The sequence below is a fragment of the Marmota monax genome, unplaced genomic scaffold (assembly GCF_021218885.2).
Source record: "Marmota monax isolate L192 unplaced genomic scaffold, Marmota_monax_Labrador192_F-V1.1 WCK01_AAM20220418_F8-fsc00092, whole genome shotgun sequence".
NCBI classification, from domain to species: domain Eukaryota; kingdom Metazoa; phylum Chordata; class Mammalia; order Rodentia; family Sciuridae; genus Marmota; species Marmota monax.
In genome coordinates this window covers 4,361,675-4,380,159 of record NW_026692583.1, presented here as the reverse complement: position 1 = coordinate 4,380,159, position 18,485 = coordinate 4,361,675, and the positions used below count along the sequence as shown (strand labels likewise).

Here is an 18,485-nt window from a genome sequence, read left to right as displayed (position 1 = left end):
TCTTTAGCTATAGCCAATACATACAAAATAAGGTGAATGAATCAAACCTGAAAAAAGTTATTTATAACCACATAAAAGCCATTTAACATTAATAATCAATCAATCAAAAGATGGAAAAAGGGCTGGGGATGTGGCTCAAGCAGTAACGCGCTCGCCTGACATGCGCGTGGTGCTGGGTTTGATCCTCAGCACCACATAAAATAAAGATGTTGTGTCCACCGAAAACTGAAAAATAAATATTAAAAAAAAATTCTCTCTCTCCTCTCTCTCTCTCTTTAAAAAAAAAAAAAAAGATGGGAAAAGCCAGGCATGATGGCATACACCTGTAATTCCAGCAACTCGGGAGGCTGAGGCTCTTGGATCAAGTCCAAGGCCAGCCTGGGCAACTTAGCAAGAACTTGCCTGAAAATAAAATCAAAAGGGCTGGGAATGCAATCCCAGCCTAGGAGCTCTTGCCCAGCATGTGTAAGGCCCTGGGTTCAATACCCATTACAAACAACAAAAACAAAAAATACTATATTGAAAACTACACAAGTATTTCTTTTTTTCTTTCTTTCTGTCTTTTTGATACCAGGGATTGAGCTTACGGGTACTCAACCACTCGAGCCACATCCTTCAGCCTTTTATTGTATTTCATTTAGAGACAGGATCTCACTGAGTTGCTTAGCTTCTTGCCGTTGATAAGGCTGGCTAGGAACTCACAATCCTCCTGCCTCAGCCTCCCAAGACACTGGGATTTCAGGCATGCGCCAATGCACCTAGCTTACACCAATATTTCTGAGAGAAATTATGAGACAAAAACAAATGAAGTGATACAATCTACTCAAGGGTGAAAGGTTTAATATTAAGGGGTCAGTGTTCCCAGATTGAACTTAAAACAACCCTAGTCAAAATCCCAGCAGACTTTTTAAACAGAAATTAACAGTGAATTCTTAAGTTCATATGGAAATGCAAAAAATCAGAACAGCCAAAACAACTCTGAAAAAGAAGTACACTAAGACTACCTGATTTCAAGAATTATTATAAATCTACAATAATCAAAACACTGCAATAGTGGAGTAAAGACAGATAAAGAAATCAATGGGGGACTGGGGCTGTAGCTCGGCGGCAGAGCACTTGCCTAGCATGTGTGAGACACTGTGTTTGATCATCAGCAACCCATTAAAAAAATAAATAAAGTCATTCTGTCCATTTACAACTGCAAAAAACAAAAAAATAAAAGAGATCAATGGGGATTTGAGAAATAAACCCATACATAAATGTTGAAATTATTTGGGGAGGGGGCAGTACCAGGGAGGGGGGGATCTTTACATTAAGCTATATCTCCAGCCCTTTTAAATTTTATTTTAAAAATTTATTTATTTTTAGACATTGTCTCACCAAACTGCTGAGGCTGGTCTCAAACTTTCAATCCCCCTGCCTCAGCCTGGGATTATAGATAAGTGTGTGGTGGCATAACGGGATTGTTCGACCAAATTTTGACAAAGATTCAAAAACAATACAGTAGAGGAAAGACAACCTTTGAAAAAAGTGAAGTTTAAAAAGTGAACTTGAGGGGATGGGATTGTGGCTCAGTGGTAGAGCGCTTGCCTAGCAAGTGTGGGGCGCTGGGTTCAATCTTCAGCACCACATAAAAATAAAATAAAGGTATTGTGTCCAACCAACTACAACTAAAGCAAAATGTTAAAAAAAAAATTTAAAAAAGTGAACTTGGGTTCATACCTTATAATGTATAATGTATACAAAAATTAACTCAAATGGATCACAGACCTAAATATAAAACCTAAAACTATATAAAATTTCTAGAAGAACACATGGTATAAAATTTTTGTGATCTTCAATTAAACAATGATTTTACATAGGAAACCAAAAACATAGGACATTAAAAAAAATTCTGATAAATTGGTCTTCATCAAATTAAATCTGCTCTTCAAAAGACTGCTAAAAAATGAAAAGATAGCCGGGAACAGTGGCATATGCCTGTGATTCCAGCAGCTCAGAAGCCTGAGGCAGGAGGATCACGAGTTCAAAGCCAGCCTCAACAATGGCCAGGCACTAAGCAAATCCATGAGACCCTGTCTCTAAATAAAATACAAAACAGGACTGGGGATGCGGCTCAGTAGTTGAGTGCCCCCAAGTTCAATCCCCGATACCCACCACACCTCCCCCAAAAAAAGATGAGCCACAGACTGGAAGAAAGTCTTTGCAAAGTACATATCTAATAAAGGATTTATATTCAAGATATATAAAAAACCAAAATTAAAAATAAGAAAACAAAAATTTCAATTTAAAAAATGAGAAAAAATTGAACACATACTTCAGTGAAGAAAATATGAAGAAAAGAAGCATACGAAAAGATGTTCAACATCATTAGTTATTAGAGAAATGTAAATTAAAACCACACGAAATACTTCTCCGCATCCACTGAAGTGGCTAAAATTAAAAAGAATCACCATTACAAATGCTGGTGAGAATATAGAAGATCTAAAACTTTCATACACTGCTGGTAGAAATGTAAAATGATACAGTCACTTTGCAAAACAATTTAGTTTCTTTTTTTTGCGATACTGGAAATTGAACCCAAGGACTTGAGCATGCAAAGTAAGTGTTCTACGACTACCATCCCCAAACCTTTTTAAATTTTTATTTTGAGGCAGTTGCCCAGGTTGGCCTCCAACTTGCAATACTGCTTCAGCCTCCTGAACAGCTGGGATTACAGATGTGTGTCATAGTGCCTGGCCAACTTGGTAGTTTCTAAAAAAGTTAAACATACACCTACCACACGATCTTGCCATTCCACTTCTAGGAGTTTGCCCAAAAGAAAAAGAAATAAAACTATACAAATGTTTATAAGAGCTTTTTTGTAACAGCAAGAAAATGGAAAAAAAAAAAAATCTATCAATAGACGAATGGATAAACCAATCATGGTTATATCATATAGCAGAATCCTTTTCAAGAATAAAAAGGAATAAATTAGTGATACATGCAACAACATGGATAAATCATAGTCAAAGCAGCCCCCCAAAATCCAAGTGTGGTGGTTAATGCCTATAATCCCAGTTAGTCAGGAGGCTGAGGCAAGAGCAAGTTTGAGGCCAGCCTGGGCAACTTAGCAAGATTCTGTTTCAAAATTAAAAAGTATAAAGGGCTGAGGCTGTAGCTCAGTGGTGGAGCACCTGCCAAGCAAGTGTGAGGCCCTAGGCCCAATACCCAGTACTGAAAAATTATTAAAAAGTACTTACTTAGGGGTAGAAAATCATGGCTCCCAAAACCTGCAAATGAATGTTCCTAGCGGCTTTATTCATAACAGTCAAAAACAGGAAACAATCCAAAATGGCCATCAATCTGTGCACAGAAAAACAAACGTAGTCTGGCCCTATCATGGACTTACAATAAAAGGGAACTAACTATTGATAAACACAGCAACATGAACCAACCTTCAAAACATGCTGAGCACAAGAGGTCAAATGTGAAAAGTCCTTGATTCCATTTTTCTGAAATTTGACAACAGGCTTAACTAACCAATGATAGAAAGCAGAACAGTGTTTCCCCGAGGCCAGGGTTAGTTAGGAGACTACTGTACTCCTATTTAGGTATAATTTGATGAATTTTGACAAATACGTATTCCACATGACCACTACCACAATGAAGATTTCCATGTAGTCTCCTTTATCTGTGTTTTCACTTTCTGCAATTTCAATTGAGGTTAGCTGAGGTTAACCACAGTCCAAAAAATTAAATGGAAAATTCCAGAAATAATTCATGAATTTTAAATTGTGCACAGTTCTGAATAGTGTGATGAAATCTTACACTGTCTTGGGCCATCTTGCTCAATCCACCCTAGGATTGAGTCACTCCTTTGTCCAGCATATCCACTATCCATCTGCTTGTTAGAGAAACTTAGTAGCTAGCTTGGTTACCAGACCAACTGTTATCTCAGTACTACAGTGCTTGTGTTCAAGCATAATAACATAATAACAGCACAGCCACAAACTGAAAGAGTACTGATGCTGACAATTCAGAGATGTCAAAGAGAAGCCATGAAGTGCTTCCTTTAAGTGAAAAGGCTAATGTTTATCAAAGGTGTGTGTGTGTGTAGGAAAAAATAGAGTACATATAGGGATTGGGTCTTATCTTTGATTTTAGGAGGTTCTGGAATATATTCCCCAGAGATACACGACCACAGCATTTTACTGTTTATAAATCATACCTCTAAATCAACCTCAGTAAAAGTTGATTTTAAAAGAATGAAGTATCTAAACCAAATGAAGCAATCTGTAGGTTTCTGAAGCTGACGTCTGTAGCACAAGCTTACTTTTGCTATAGAACAGAAGGGACATAAGTCTATGGCAGTTTAGTAACACATTATTGGGAAGAAAGAGCACATGCTTACCTGAGGTGCTACATAATAAGGGGTGAACTGAGGTGTCATCAAGTCACCTTGGTCAATTTTAGCAAATCCAAAATCACACAGCTTCACTGGAGCATCCTGAAATTAACAAAAAAAGGGGGGTGGGGGGTTGGCGTCACTACTCCAGAGTTCTCAGTATATATTAAAGGGAAATTCAGGGCTCAGGCTATAGCTCAATGGGAGAGTGCTTGTCTGGCACGTGTGAGGTACTGGGTTCGACCTGAGCACCACAAAAAAATAAATAAATAGGGCTGGGACTGTGACTCAGTGGTAGTGTACTTGCCTGGCATGTGTGAGGCACTGGGTTCGATTCTCAGCACCATATATAAATAAATAAAATAAAGGTCTATCAACAACTAATAAGGAAAGAAAGAAAGAAAGAAAGTCATTGTGAACATCTACAACTTAAAAAAAGAAAAAAATATAAACAACCCGGAAAGTTCAGGTCCAAGACATGTTACCCTGAGCCCTTACAGGTTTCTGGATGAAATCTGAGACCTAAGCCTGTAGATAATATGTACCCAGCTCTGGAGACAAGGATTCATATTCAGGGATTGTTCTTAGTAATAAGAGGAATTTCTTCCTACTCACCTAGCTAGCCTTGTTTTATAACTTGGAAATGCAGCTCTAAAATCAAGAGCTTAGCCTGCTGCCCCCTTGCTCTGTAGGCCCACCAACTCTCACCAGTCCAGGACACTGCTTCACTCTGAACATCAGTCCTAAGCTCTATGACAGCCAGAGCAACTTAGGTGGTAGGACATAGTGCAGGGGGCAAGGGGCAGGACTGAAGGGAAACACACACCTTATCAGAGTTAACAACAAATGAAACTGTTCCAAGTTTCAAGGTGATGTATAACAGCATACAAACGCCTGCCCCTTCCCAAAAGCCCTTTAAATAATATTAAAAATCCTAAATCCCACAAACACATATTGGTATCATCCAAAATTACTAATGCCAGGGGTTGGTACAATTCCTCTGAGCCTCCCTCCTCTAATGGGACAAATGGAAGAAATAAGCTATCAGAAGCACTTTGTCCTAAAGCCTCTTCACCATGGATTAGGAGCACCCCAAACACAGACATAGCCACTCCTGAGTTATGTTAAGAGTAGAAGCACTAAAATGCACAAAAGCAAGATTTCTTACCAAAGAGTTATCCTTGAAAAGGAGATTTTCAGGCTTGAGGTCTCTGTGCGCAATATTTAACAAGTGACAGTGCTGTAGAGCCAGAGCTATCTGAAAAAGGACACAGTGGAGCAGCCACCTCTTAGAAAAGAACAATATTTAATGTCCCTAGTATAGAGAAAGAGGTGTTTAAAAACAATCCTTCATTAAAGTCAATTAAAAATGTGGTCAGTTTCCATTTCAAAGCAGAAATTAATAAAGGCTTGAGGTACCAAGAAACAGAAATGAAATTAAGCTTAGTTTAATTGCAAACTATATTTTGCTAGACCAAAAGAAAAATATGCCAGTAAAACAATATTTTGCCAGAATAAACTGATGGTTACATCCTGTAAGAAATGAAAAAATGAAATGTTCCCATTTTTATTCATCTGAGATGTAATAGGCACTGCAGAGGAAATGCTGAGCTGGGCAATCTTCAGCAGGCACAGGTTCCCCCACCAGGGCAGTGGCAGGACCGGGCTTAGGAAAGTGGCACTCTCTAAGAAGCTGAATGGAAGGCTTTGCCTTCAAACCAGCTGGCTGGTTTTTTCCAACTGATATTCCAATTTGCTCATCTTACTTGTTGAAAATGTTGCCTGTTTGTATAAACTTGAGGGGCTTTTGTTTTACAGAAGACTTTCAGAGATCATTCTTTAGTCCTAATATTTAAAAAATAAAAGTTGTAATTTTAAGAAACAAATACAAAGAATAATTCTATTGTTCTTCAATTCTAGGTGGAATTTTCAGCAATCCAAATATCAGTTCCTCCCTAATCAATCAGAAAGAAAGTGTCCAAAAATGCCTGCAAAATGCCCCAAGAAAATTTGGAAGTGCTTTTCATTAAAGCCTAATTAGGCTGTGCTTCCCGCTTTTCTTTGCCCTGCTTGCCTAGTCTGAAGGTAGACCTTGAGCTTTTAGCTTTTCACCTCTAGAAGAGGTTAGTACCAATTAGAGTCCTACTATTGTTTGTAACATAATTTATTTCTATAACAATAAAATGTGATGTCAGGATAAAGAAAATAACTAGGAATGACCCAGAATTACAAAGCTCTTTTTAAAAATATACATATATATTTATTTATGTATCTTTAGTTTTAGATGAACACATTATTTTGTTTTTATGTGGTGCTGAGAATTGAACCCATGCCTCATGCATGCTAGGCAAGCACTGAGCCACAACCCTAGCCCCAAAGATCTTAGAAAAATCTGCAGAAATGTGAGGAAGCTGACTCATGTGCAGGAAGCGTCTTCTGTACCGTTATCTTACAACAGATTTTATACCATACAATCTTCAGGTGGTATCAACAGCATTTGAACTCAAAAGTCTAATAATAGTATTTAGAAGCTAGATATCCAAAGATATTAAAAGAGATAAAGGAGGTAAATTATCTTCCTTTCATAGTTTACTTAAATCATACAAAAGGCCTCAGGAAAACACTGACAACAATTAAGAATACAGTCCTCCCCCCATAGAGTAAAAGGAGTCACATTTCTCCTGTTAAGATATTCTTTCTGATTACATAACAAAGCAGGCAATGTGAAGTCAAATAGAGCTTTTCTTTAAGCTTTCTTTTATTTCCCCTAATGAATTGTGCTTGTTAACCAACTTTGTTGGCAGTTTGATTGGTACCCGGGGTTAACTTGCCTGCTTTGTTACTTGGCTGGCTTGCTTCTCTGTAAAGTGCCGGTGCTGGCTGATTCTGTGAAATAGCTCTCCCCCTTCCATCATCTCCATTACAATTAAGAGTCGAGCCCTGTTTGAAAGCATTTGATTTTGTTAAGTTAAAAAAAATAAAAAATAAAAAATAAAAGTGTATAACCACTTCCTAAGTCCAGGGTAACACAACTACTAAATAAGAGCAAAAATTCTTACGTTTAAAGGAGAAAAAAAAAAAAAAAAAAAAAAGAACCAAAAACCAAAAAACAAACAAACAAAAAATCCCATGAATTTTGGTTACCATCCTTTTATATAAATGCTTCCAGCTTCCAGCCAAATGCTTTCACCAACAGAGCACAGTTGTGAGAAATAATCATTTGATTTTCCATTTGTTTTTAAAATTCCATCTTCATTCTCCATCTGTAAAATTCCTACCCTCCTTTTCAAGCCCTGGCCTTCACTTCACACAGCCTCCAAAACAGCTCCCCTCCTATATAAAGCTCAGAATGTTTCACTGATGCCTCTCCTGGGTGCCTTTCACATTGCTGTGATGATGGATTTACACCTAGGTCTCCCCAAAGAATTTCCAAGAAGAGACTCAGAATGTCATCGAATATGTTAGCCAAACACTTGGCAACTAAAAGAATCATTTTTACTTCTCCTTCAAGGAAAAGTCCTACTAAGCAACAGGGCTTTTTGCTATATCAGTGTCTAAGACTTCACCTAGAATAACATTTAGGGCCCTTGCACTGATTAGAAATACAATCTATAGAAATTCCACATTAAGTGCTTTCTTTAAAAAAGAAAGAAATCAGGGATATTTTGAGAGTGGATAGTAGTTGCAACAAGACTGCCTCTGAGATGCTAATTGTTGAGGTTGAGTGATGACCACTTGGGGAAACATTATAATTCTGTCTGCTCCTGCAAATGTTTAATATTTTCCCAAAATTCAAAGAGAGTAGAGGAGAAAAGGACAGAGGGAGGGGAAAGAATGCATAAAAGAAAGGAAGACTCTGCTACACCTTGGCCTACAAATGGATATGTGATGATGATCCTATGTAGTCTTACCTGGGACAGGACTCATGAGGAAACTGTACACTGTTAGCAAACACTTCAATAATCTGAACTATATTTGGGTGTATGGCACACATCATGTGCAGGCGTACCTTAAAGAGAACAGAGGAAATGTTTCTGTACAAAGTGGTGCTAACATTTGCTCTCCAAACTTCCCACCAAAAACTGACCATACTGGGTACAAGGGATAAGCCTATTTTAGTAAAAAGGCTTATCACTGGGAATGATGTTGTTTTCACAGATTATCTCCTTAATGCTCTTTCCATAAATAAAATCTCACTAACAGACTTACTTTCTACAATCCTATTAGCAAATGAAAAAAAAAAAAATTGGGCAAATAACTCATTCCAGAAAACACTCCATCTCTCTAAGCACACAAGTAAATCCCTCACTGCACGCATTAATAGCATATTATCACTGCATCCAGATAATTTTAAATCAGTGTATATTTTAAAAAACTAGGAACATCCTCAAGTCCTCCTGCAGCATCACTTTTATATACAACATTCAACTTGTCCTTCCTCAGCCTATTTTATCTCCATCCTTCAAGTGCAATTTTCAATAAGCAAAAACTGAAGTAAACCGAATATGTCAGGATGATTAGAAAAAAAAAGACTCTACTAACAGTTTCCATGTGGACAGATCTAGAATAACTTAATAATGATAATAGGAATAGGACATAAAATGCTTCATGTATCTCTGTATTCTCTCCAGGAAGCTGCCTTAATTGTAAAAGAACAATTCTTAGGCACTTCAAGGCAAGTCAAGGCAATACAGGACCATACCTCATTTCTAGCTTTTGGACGATCAAGAAGGATTTTCAGTGCAAACCGTTCTTGGGTAGATTTCTTTACACAGACTCTAGATTTGGAGAGAGAGAAAAAAAACAATCAGTGATCATCTATGTTACAGTGAAAATTAATTCCAGAGGCATCTCACTCTTCTTCCCAGATGCCCAAGTCACAGCTCCTGAATGCATGACATCAACTTGCCACAATGAGCCAATGAAGAAATAGTGGCCTCTCCTGGGTACAAATGACTCTCATAGTGGCTCCACAATCTCATCCTAAATGATTCTGAATTACACAGCATGTGACTTGGACACTTGACTACATTTTTAGATGCATGAAAGAAAGACCTAACCTCAAGGAGTTGGGGATTTAGCTCAGTGGCAGAGTGCTCACCTAGGATGCCCAAGGACCTGGGTTCAATTACTGACCCTGAAAAAAGAAAAAACCTCAAACAGAAGCTAGGAATGAGGTCAGTGATAGAGCATGTGCTTAGCATGCCTGAAGATCTGGGTTCAATCTCAGCATCAAAAAACAAAAACAAACAAACAAACAAACAAACAAAAATCCTCTACTTGTTAACTTAAGGTCATTTCTCAAATCTGGCATATCTGATACTTCTAATTCAGAACATATTTCAAATGGTCCTACTCAGAACAAAGTTGCCACAATTCTCACATGGGTCTCTTACCTAACTGGACCACTGATTCCAGCTCCCAACTTCTGAGTCCAATTGATATTGTATTCTTCCAAAATGGAGGTCTCCTATTAAAATTAAAAAGAGAGAGGGCAGAGAATGATCCCCCAATTAAAAAGCTGAATAACTAAGCAGAGGTGGGACAGCAGAACTAAGATTCAGCATCTCATCTTCTAAGAGAAAATATAGATTATAATTACACATTTTATTTTAAATGGTTCATAGTCATTGCTTTCCAGTAAGGCACAGATTTTGGAATAAACAAATCACCCAGCTCTCTACAAGTTTTATTCAAGTAGACAATCATTGCTTTTTTGAATTGGGAGGAAAGGTTCTTTCAAAATGGGGCTATAGGTAAGTGGTAGAGTGTTTGTCTAGCATTTAGTCCCCAGCACTACAAAATAAAAATGAAGCAATTACTCAAGTGTATTTTCTATGATTTCAGAAAGATTGTCAGGTATTGTTATACTATAGAGACCTATATCCTTAAATAGTTGTTCAAGTCGCAGAACTGAAAATAAGTTGTTGGACCAATTCCCCACAATACTCACCATTGTGCATTCTACCTGACAGCCAGGAAAGCTCAACTTGGAGACTCTGACCGAGTTTTGACACTTGATTTCATAGCAGTAAAACAAGCACTGCCAGACCTCTTTATATTCCTGATTTTGAATCCTATTTTTCTTACACCTCCTGTCTGCCCCAGATCTAATTCATGCATCTTTGTTGATGGTGCCACAAACACTAGTCAATGCAAAAATTTCATTAAGTCAACACATTCACACCTCTCAACTAGACTGTGTGTAGTTGGTACATTTTCTCACATATTTTAGTAACAAAGACAGGAAAGTATGTATCAGTTAAAACACTTTATTGGCCAAGCTCAGTGCCTCAAGTCTATAATCTCAGTGACTCAGGAGGCTGAGATAGGAGGATGTTAAGTTTGAGGCCGGCCTCAGCAACTTAGCAAGACCCTGTCTCAAAAAAAAAAAAAAAAAAAAAAAAGGTTGGGGATATATATCAGTTGGTAGAGTGTCTCACGTTCAATCCCCAGAACCAAAATAACACAATAAAATAAAATCCACCTTACTAAAGGAAATTAAGGACTAATTCTTTTTTTAATATTTATTTTTTAGTTGTAGTTGAACACAATACCTTCATTTTATTTGTTTTTTAACCTGCTGCTGAGGATCAAACCCAGGGTCCCACACGCGCTAGGCAAGCGCTCTACCACTGAGCCACAACCCCAGCCCAAGGACTAATTCTTTAAAGACATCAATGACAAACATATTGGCTCAGTTTTACTAAGAAATACTTTCATTACCTTAAATTAACATGAATATAAACACCTGAAATAACTTTGGAGAGTGCTCCTAGGCCAAGGGTGTGCAAATTAAGACTCTTGGGAAAATTCAGCCACTGCCTGATTTTATAAAGAAGTTACTAGCACACAGCCACATCTACTTCAGTAGAGTCTGTGGCTGTTTTCACACTGCAACTACTGAGCTAAAGACTGTGATAAAGGGCTGTGGCTGTGGCTCAGTGGTAGAGTGCTCACCTAGCATGGTTGAGGCACTGAGTTGGATCCTCAGTACCACATAAGTGTAAACTAAAGATATTGTGTCCACTTAAAAAAGTAAAAAATAAATATTAAAAAAAAAAGAACTGTGATAAAGAGACTCTATGGCCATGAGGCCTAAAACACTTCCCAGGCAACCCTTTACAGAAAAAGCTTGCTTTTCCAGACCAAGTTCTAGACCTTGGTTCTCAACAGTAATTGCCCATCACAATCACCTGAGGGTTTTTTTGTTGATGTTTTGTTTTGTTTTTAAACTATCCAAAGCCAAGGTCCTTCACAAGAGATTCTGATACAACAGGCTTGGGATGGAGGCTAGGCATTGGTATCCTATTCGCACTTTTGTCTCTATCTGATGTGGACCTTAGGCATTCTCTGAAGTTCAACAGTTAGGAAAAAAAAGGAAATTCTTGTGCTCACAGCATGAAGAGGTAGGCAATTCCTTGCCACAAAGAATATATTTAAAATTAAGACAAAGCTGTCAAAAACAATGACTTCTGGACAACGTAAACCAAACAAACTGAGTAGCACATATTCTTAAAACTCCTCTAGGGGTCCACGTAATAACCCCCTTCCAGCCTGGTTTCTAGCAATCCCCTACCCTTTGATTCTCACTGCCTAAAGCACAATCAGTTGGTGATGATGCTAGTTTCTCAGCATGGAGCTGGCTATGAAAATTAGTGGTTTTGCTGCCCTAGGGGGTAGACTCAGTTTGAAGCAGGAAGAAAATTCATGGCGCTACCCACTAAAAGTGGTGAATGTTGGTGGGAATGGATAGTTTTGCTAGCCCAAGACAAAGATCCTTGTTAGGTATGCAGAACATCCAGAGATTAAATGAGAAAACACTGACACAGAGCTACAGAAAGTCCAAGACAAGCTCTCCAGAAACCTTGACTGACTGGGAAATTACACATGGACTAGTTGAGACTTGAGGAGGCCAGGGAAAATTGAAAGCCCAAGGAGAACTCAGAACTGGTTGTAATAATCTGTTTCGGTTTTTTTCCCCTGAAACTGGAGACTGAACCCAGGGTCTCATCCATGCTAGGGAGTCACTCTACCTCTTCATTTTGAGACAGTCACACAAAGTTGCCCAGGCTGGTTCAAACTTGCTGCACTCCTGCCTCAGCCTCCTAAGTACCTGGGGTTACAGGAATGTGCCACCATTCCTGGCATCAGTTATAATCTTGGAGCATTTCTCTAAGACAACACACAAGTTGATCAAGAGATTAAAAACCTTAGAAGCTCAAATTATTTCAAGACCACTGTCAAAATCACAGGCTGACAACCAAGGTAAACACCCATAAATAGAACCCACCAAAAGTCTGGCTAACAACACAAATGAAATTAAGAATTTAAAAATTTGAGGGCTGGGGTTGTGGCTCAGCGGCAGAAAGCTTGCCTAGCACGTGTGAGGCCCTGGGTTCGATCCTCAGTACCACATAAAAAATAAGTAAATAAAATAAAGGTATTGTGTCCAACTACAACTAAAAAGAACATATTTAAAAAAATTTGAGCAGAGGGCTGGAGATGTAGCTCAGTGGCAGAGCACTTGCCTAGCATGTGTAAGGCACTGGGTTCAATCCTAAGCACCACATAAAAATTAACAAATAAAATAAAGGCATGCTGTCCATCTACAACTACAAAAATAAACTTTAAAAAAATAGAAATAAAAACTAAGCAGAGATATCAGCATACCACAGGGAAGATACATTTCAGTTTAATCTAGGCATTACTAAATATAACAAGCTATATATAAATATGCAAAAAATATATAAATATGCAAAAAAAAATTCTGAAAACTGAAAACCACTGCTAAGTGAAACTGAAGAAGTTTTAAAGAAATACAGAGCTATAGCCAGGCATGGTGCCACATGCCTGTAACTCCAGCAGCTCGGAAAGTTGAGGCAGGAGGATCTCAAGTTTAAAGCCAGCCTCAGCAAAAGCAAGGCACTATGCAGTTCAGTGAGATCCTGTCTCTAAATAAAAATACAAAATAGGGCTGGGGATGTGGCTCAGTGTTTGAATGCCCTGAGTTCAACCCCTGATACTTACCCTCCACCTCAGAAAAAGAAAAAGAAATAGAGAGCTATACCATGTTCATGGATAGATGGCAGTTGTCCCCAGACAAACATCAAAATCCCAGGAGACATTTCTGTAGAAATTGACAAGTTGATTCAAAACTTTTTTGGAATTAGAAAGAACTCAAATAGCCAACACAATTTTGAAAAAAACAACAAGCTGGTTTTCATATTACTCAATTTGAAAGCTTACTACATTTCAGTAATCAAATCAGTATAGTACTGGCAGAAGTAGATCATATTGATCAACATTATAGATCTGAGAATGCATAATACATATGTATGACCAACTGATTGTCAGCAAAGATGGCAAAGTAATTCAATGGGCAAAAGAGAGTCTTTAGAAGAATTGCTCCCGATTCCTCAGGAATGGAACCACCATTTGACCCAACTATCCACTCCTTGGTCTATACCTAAAGGACTTAAAATCAGCATACTATAGTGCAAGGCCCTATAGTGACATAGCCACACCAATGTTTATAGCAGCTGAGTTCACAATAGTTAATCTGTGGAACCAACTTAGATGCCTATCAATAGAAGAACAGATAAAGAAACTGTGGCATATATACACAATGGAATATTACTCAGCATTAAAAGAGAATAAAATTATGGCATCTGCAGGTAAATGGATGGAGTTGGAGAATACTATGCTAAGCAAAGTAAGCCAATCCCCCAAAACTAAAGGCTGAATGTTTTCTGATTAGTGAATGCTGATCTATGATGCTGGGGCATGGGAAGAATGGAAGAACTGTGGACTGGGCAAAGGGGAGGGTAGGAAGGGGTTATGAGGGTAGGAAAGATGGTGGAATCAGATGGACATCATTACCCTAGGTACATGTATGATTACACAAATGGTGCATCTCTACACCAAGTACAACCAGAGAACTGAAATGTTGCAATCCATTTGTGTACGATGAATTGAAGTGCATGCTGCTGTGAAGTACAACTAAGTAGAACAAATAAAAATAAATTAAAAAAAGATGAAGAACAACAACCGCTCCTGGAACAACTGGATATCCATGTGAGGGGGCTAGGGCTAGGGCTGTGACTCAGTGGTAGAGCGCTTGCCTAGCATGCGTGAGGCACTGGGTTTGATCCCCAGCACCACATAAAAATAAACAAATAAATAAAGGTATTGTGTCCATCTACAACTAAGAAAATAAAAAAATAAAAAAGTGAGGGGCCAGCTGGGCATAGTGACGCATACCTGTAATCCCAGCAGCTTGGGAGGCTGAGGCAAGAGGATTGCAAGTTCAAAGCCAGCATCATTAAAAGCAAGGTGCTAAGCAACTCAGTGAGACCCTGCCTAAATAAAATACAAAATAGGGCTGGAGATGTGGCTCAGTGGCCTAGTGCCCCTGAATTCAATCCTCAGTACTCAAAAAAAAAAAAAAAAAAAAAAAAAAAAAAAGAGTGAGGCTGCCAGGCATATTGCTCAATGGCAGAGTGCTAGTCTGGTGTGCATGAGGCCCTGGGTTTGATCTCTAGCATGTAAAGGAAAGGAAAAAAGAAAGAAGGAGGAAGGGGCAGAGAAAAGGGGAAGAAAGGACATACAGGAGAAAAATCTAGTAACCCTGGATTAGGCAAGGATTTCTTGAGTAAGAAATCTTACTGGATAAGAGAAAAAAATTCTGCTAAATTGGACTTCATCAAAATTAATTTGCTCTTCAAATATAACATTAAAAACGACAAGAGAGAGTTTGGTAATGTAGTTTAGTGGCAAAGTGCTTAACTATCATGCACAAGGTCCTGGGTTCAGTCCCCAGCACTTCAAACAAGTACATCAAAAAAGTGAAAAGATATACGTAAACTGGTAGAAAATATCTGCCAATCATATATCTGAAAAATGACTTTTATTCAGTTTATAAGGAACTTCAAAATCTCAATAAGACAAACATCCCAAGTTAAAAATGGGCAAAAAGATCTGAATACAGTTCACAAGAAAAAAACTCAAAAATGACAAAGTGGTATATAAAAAGATATTCAACCAGGTTGGAGTCGTGGCTCAGTGGTAGAGTGCTTGCCTGGCATGTGTAAGGCCCTGGGTCCGATCCTTAGCACCATATATAAATAAATAAAAAGATCTACTGACAACAACAACAAAACATTTTTTAAAAGATAGTCAACCATATTAGAGTATACTCTATTATATGCTCCGAGTATACTCAAAGTATATAAAGAACTCTTACAACTGAATAAGACAATCTGGTTTTAAAATGCACACGAGATTTGAATAGACTTTTCACCAGAAGAGATACACAAATGGCAAATGAGCACACGAAAAGATTCCCAACATTATCAGTCATTTCAGAAATCTAAATTAAAACCAAAATGAGAAACTACCACATACCCACCAAAACAGTTAAAATAGAAAATTTATAAGCCTAAATATTTGTTACAATGATCAAAGAACCAGAACACTCAAACAGTCCTGGTGTAAACATATAATAATGACACAACCATTCTGGAAAACAGTTTGACAATTTCTTTAAAAATTAAATGTAAAGGCTGGGGTTGTGGCTCAGTGGCAGAGTGTTGCCTCGCATGTGTGAGGCACTGAGTTCAGTCCTAAGCACCACATAAAAATAAATAAACAAACAAACAAACAAATAAAAGTATTGTCTCCATCTACAACTAAAAAAAATATTTTTAAAAAATTAGGGCTGGAGATGTGGCTCTAGTGGTAGCACGCTCACCTAGCATGCGTGAGGCACTAGGTTTGATTCTCAGCACCACATAAAAATAAAATAAAGATATTGTGTCCACCTAAAACTAAAAGATATTTTAAAAAATTAAACATAAACTACCATGCTAGCCAGGAATTCTATACCAAGGTGACAAACCAAAAGAAATTAAAACATATGATCACATAAAAATGTGTACAGTTTTATCATTCATTACTAACAGCTAAAAACTGAAGCACTCTAAATGTCCATGAACTGGGAATGGATAAAAAAGACTAATAGGGCTGGGGTTGTAGCTCAGTGGTACAGCACTTGCCTTGCATGCATGAGGAACTGGGTTCAATCCCCAGCACCACATAAAAATAAATAAAATAAAGATACTGTGTCCATCTACAACTAAGAAAAACAATTTTAAAAAGGACTAATAAAAAGGCTGCTACTCAACAAGAGGAAGGAATGAAATACTAAAATACGTGCTAACAGAGACAAACCTCAAAAGTGTTCAGCTAAGAAGCCAAACACATAAGGATTACATATTGTAAAGTTTTATTAATTTAGAATTTCTAAAGACAGCAAACTACAGTAACATGAGTTTTATTTATTTATTGGGGGGGGGTACGAGGGATTGAACTCTGGGGCACTCGGTCACTGAGACACATCCCCAGTCCTATTTTGTTTTTTATTTAGAGACAGGGTCTCTCTGAGTTGCTTAGGGTCTCACTAAGTTGCTGAGGCTGGCTTTGAATTCACCATTCTCCTGTCTCAGCCTACAAAGCACACTAGTGATTGTCTGGGATGAGAAAGAGGAGCAAGGACTGACTACAGACAGGCAGAAGGAACTTCCTAGAAGTGAGGTGGAAATGTTCTAAACTGAATTCTGATATGGCTCAAGAACTCTCTAAATTTTCTAAGAAGGAATGAATACACTGTCATTGGAATTTTACGATATGCAAATTATATAGCTTTTCAAAATATTTTTTAAACCAAGGAAATGAATTTTCACTAAGTTCATCACATATTAGCAATTCACTATATACAATAGTAGGTAATATGTAAGAATCTGTAATCCAAAGATTCTCTTTCTGAGGTGTAGCTAAATGTCTTAGAAGGAGTGAAGTCATAGAGCTATGGGAATAATAACAAAGGTGGGATAACAAAGCCCTCAGATGTAAGAACTTGGTATTGGTATAACATTTTAAGAGTAATAGGATAATGGGTCTGGGATTATGGGTCAGGGGTAGAGTGCTTCCTAGCATGTGTGAGGCACTGGGTTCAATTCTCAGCACCACATAAAAATAAACAAGTGAGGGCTGGGGATGTGGCTCAAGCGGTAACGCGCTTGCCTGGCATGCGCGAGGCGCTGGGTTCGATCCTCAGCACCACATAAAAATAAAAATAAAGATGTTGTGTCCACTGAAAACTAAATAAATAAATAAACAAACAAACAAATGAAATAAAAATATTGTGTCCATCTAAAAATATTAAAAAGAGTAATAGGATGAAATCTTAAAGCCCAATTAGTCCACTCTCTGGCAGGCAACAGAAGTTCAAGTGCAACAGTTAGAATCCAGGAAAAAAGCTTTGCCAGCTGAACTACACCGGTCTCAGTGCTCACTATTTGATGAGATTGCCTCCAAAAAGCAAAATAAATTCAAAACAATGCAACAGACCCAAAAGCTCTGATTTGATGTTCTGTTGGCTTGCTTCCCAAGGAGTACATCCTAGTCACCACTGGTTGTCAAACAAAATTGTGTTGGTTTGACAAGTCCAGATTAATAGGAAGACTGACAAATGGGGCAATAGTCAACAAGAAAACTACAACTACACTTCAATTTCTATGAGCTAATATTCATCGAGCTCTCCCTCTTAATTATTTCTATAAGCTCATTTAGGTATAACTGCCCATTTAATCCTCCAAATATTTCTGTGAGCTGGGGAGTGCTTTTATCTCCTTTCTATAGAAAAGAAACTAAGGGACAGAGAAGTGAAGTGACTGACATAAGGATATACAGCTAATAAGTGGCAAGACTGGGAATTTAACTCCTGATTCTAACCTGAGAAACTATTAACAACCATTAACATTGCCACCCCAATTATATAACTGTCCACTAAAACTATGACCCTTTTCTGCTCAAAACTCTCCCAAAGCTCCCCTCCTAATGGCCTGCAAGGCCCTAAATGTTCTGCTTCCCATTACTTTTCTCTAATATCACCTACACTGACCCACTGAATCCCAGTACCCTGCTCTTCCTACATCACACTGGCTGCTTCTACTTTAGGACCTTTGTACTTGCTATTCCTACTGCTTGTAATAGTCTTCCTTGAGACAATGGTGGCTTGCTCTCTCATTTCCTTCAG

The 18,485-nt window shown here is 38.0% G+C and overlaps 1 protein-coding gene across 3 annotated transcripts in view; it reads right to left on the bottom strand.

Annotated features, from left to right (window-relative positions):
* Mapkapk5 (MAPK activated protein kinase 5) overlaps positions 1-18,485 on the bottom strand; it is a 38,596-nt gene that overhangs the window by 17,911 nt on the left and 2,200 nt on the right. For 2 of the 3 annotated variants that reach the window (XM_046446196.2, XM_046446197.2), the window contains exons 2-6: positions 9,784-9,857; positions 9,090-9,165; positions 8,299-8,396; positions 7,219-7,327; positions 4,394-4,489 (exon numbers count right to left, since the gene is read on the bottom strand). In XM_046446196.2, coding sequence (XP_046302152.1) covers positions 4,394-4,489; positions 7,219-7,327; positions 8,299-8,396; positions 9,090-9,165; positions 9,784-9,857 — 453 coding nt within the window. Of the gene's footprint in view, positions 1-4,393; positions 4,490-5,555; positions 5,646-7,218; positions 7,328-8,298; positions 8,397-9,089; positions 9,166-9,783; positions 9,858-18,485 lie in introns of all 3 variants that reach the window. The other variant, XM_046446195.2, reaches the window with a different exon arrangement.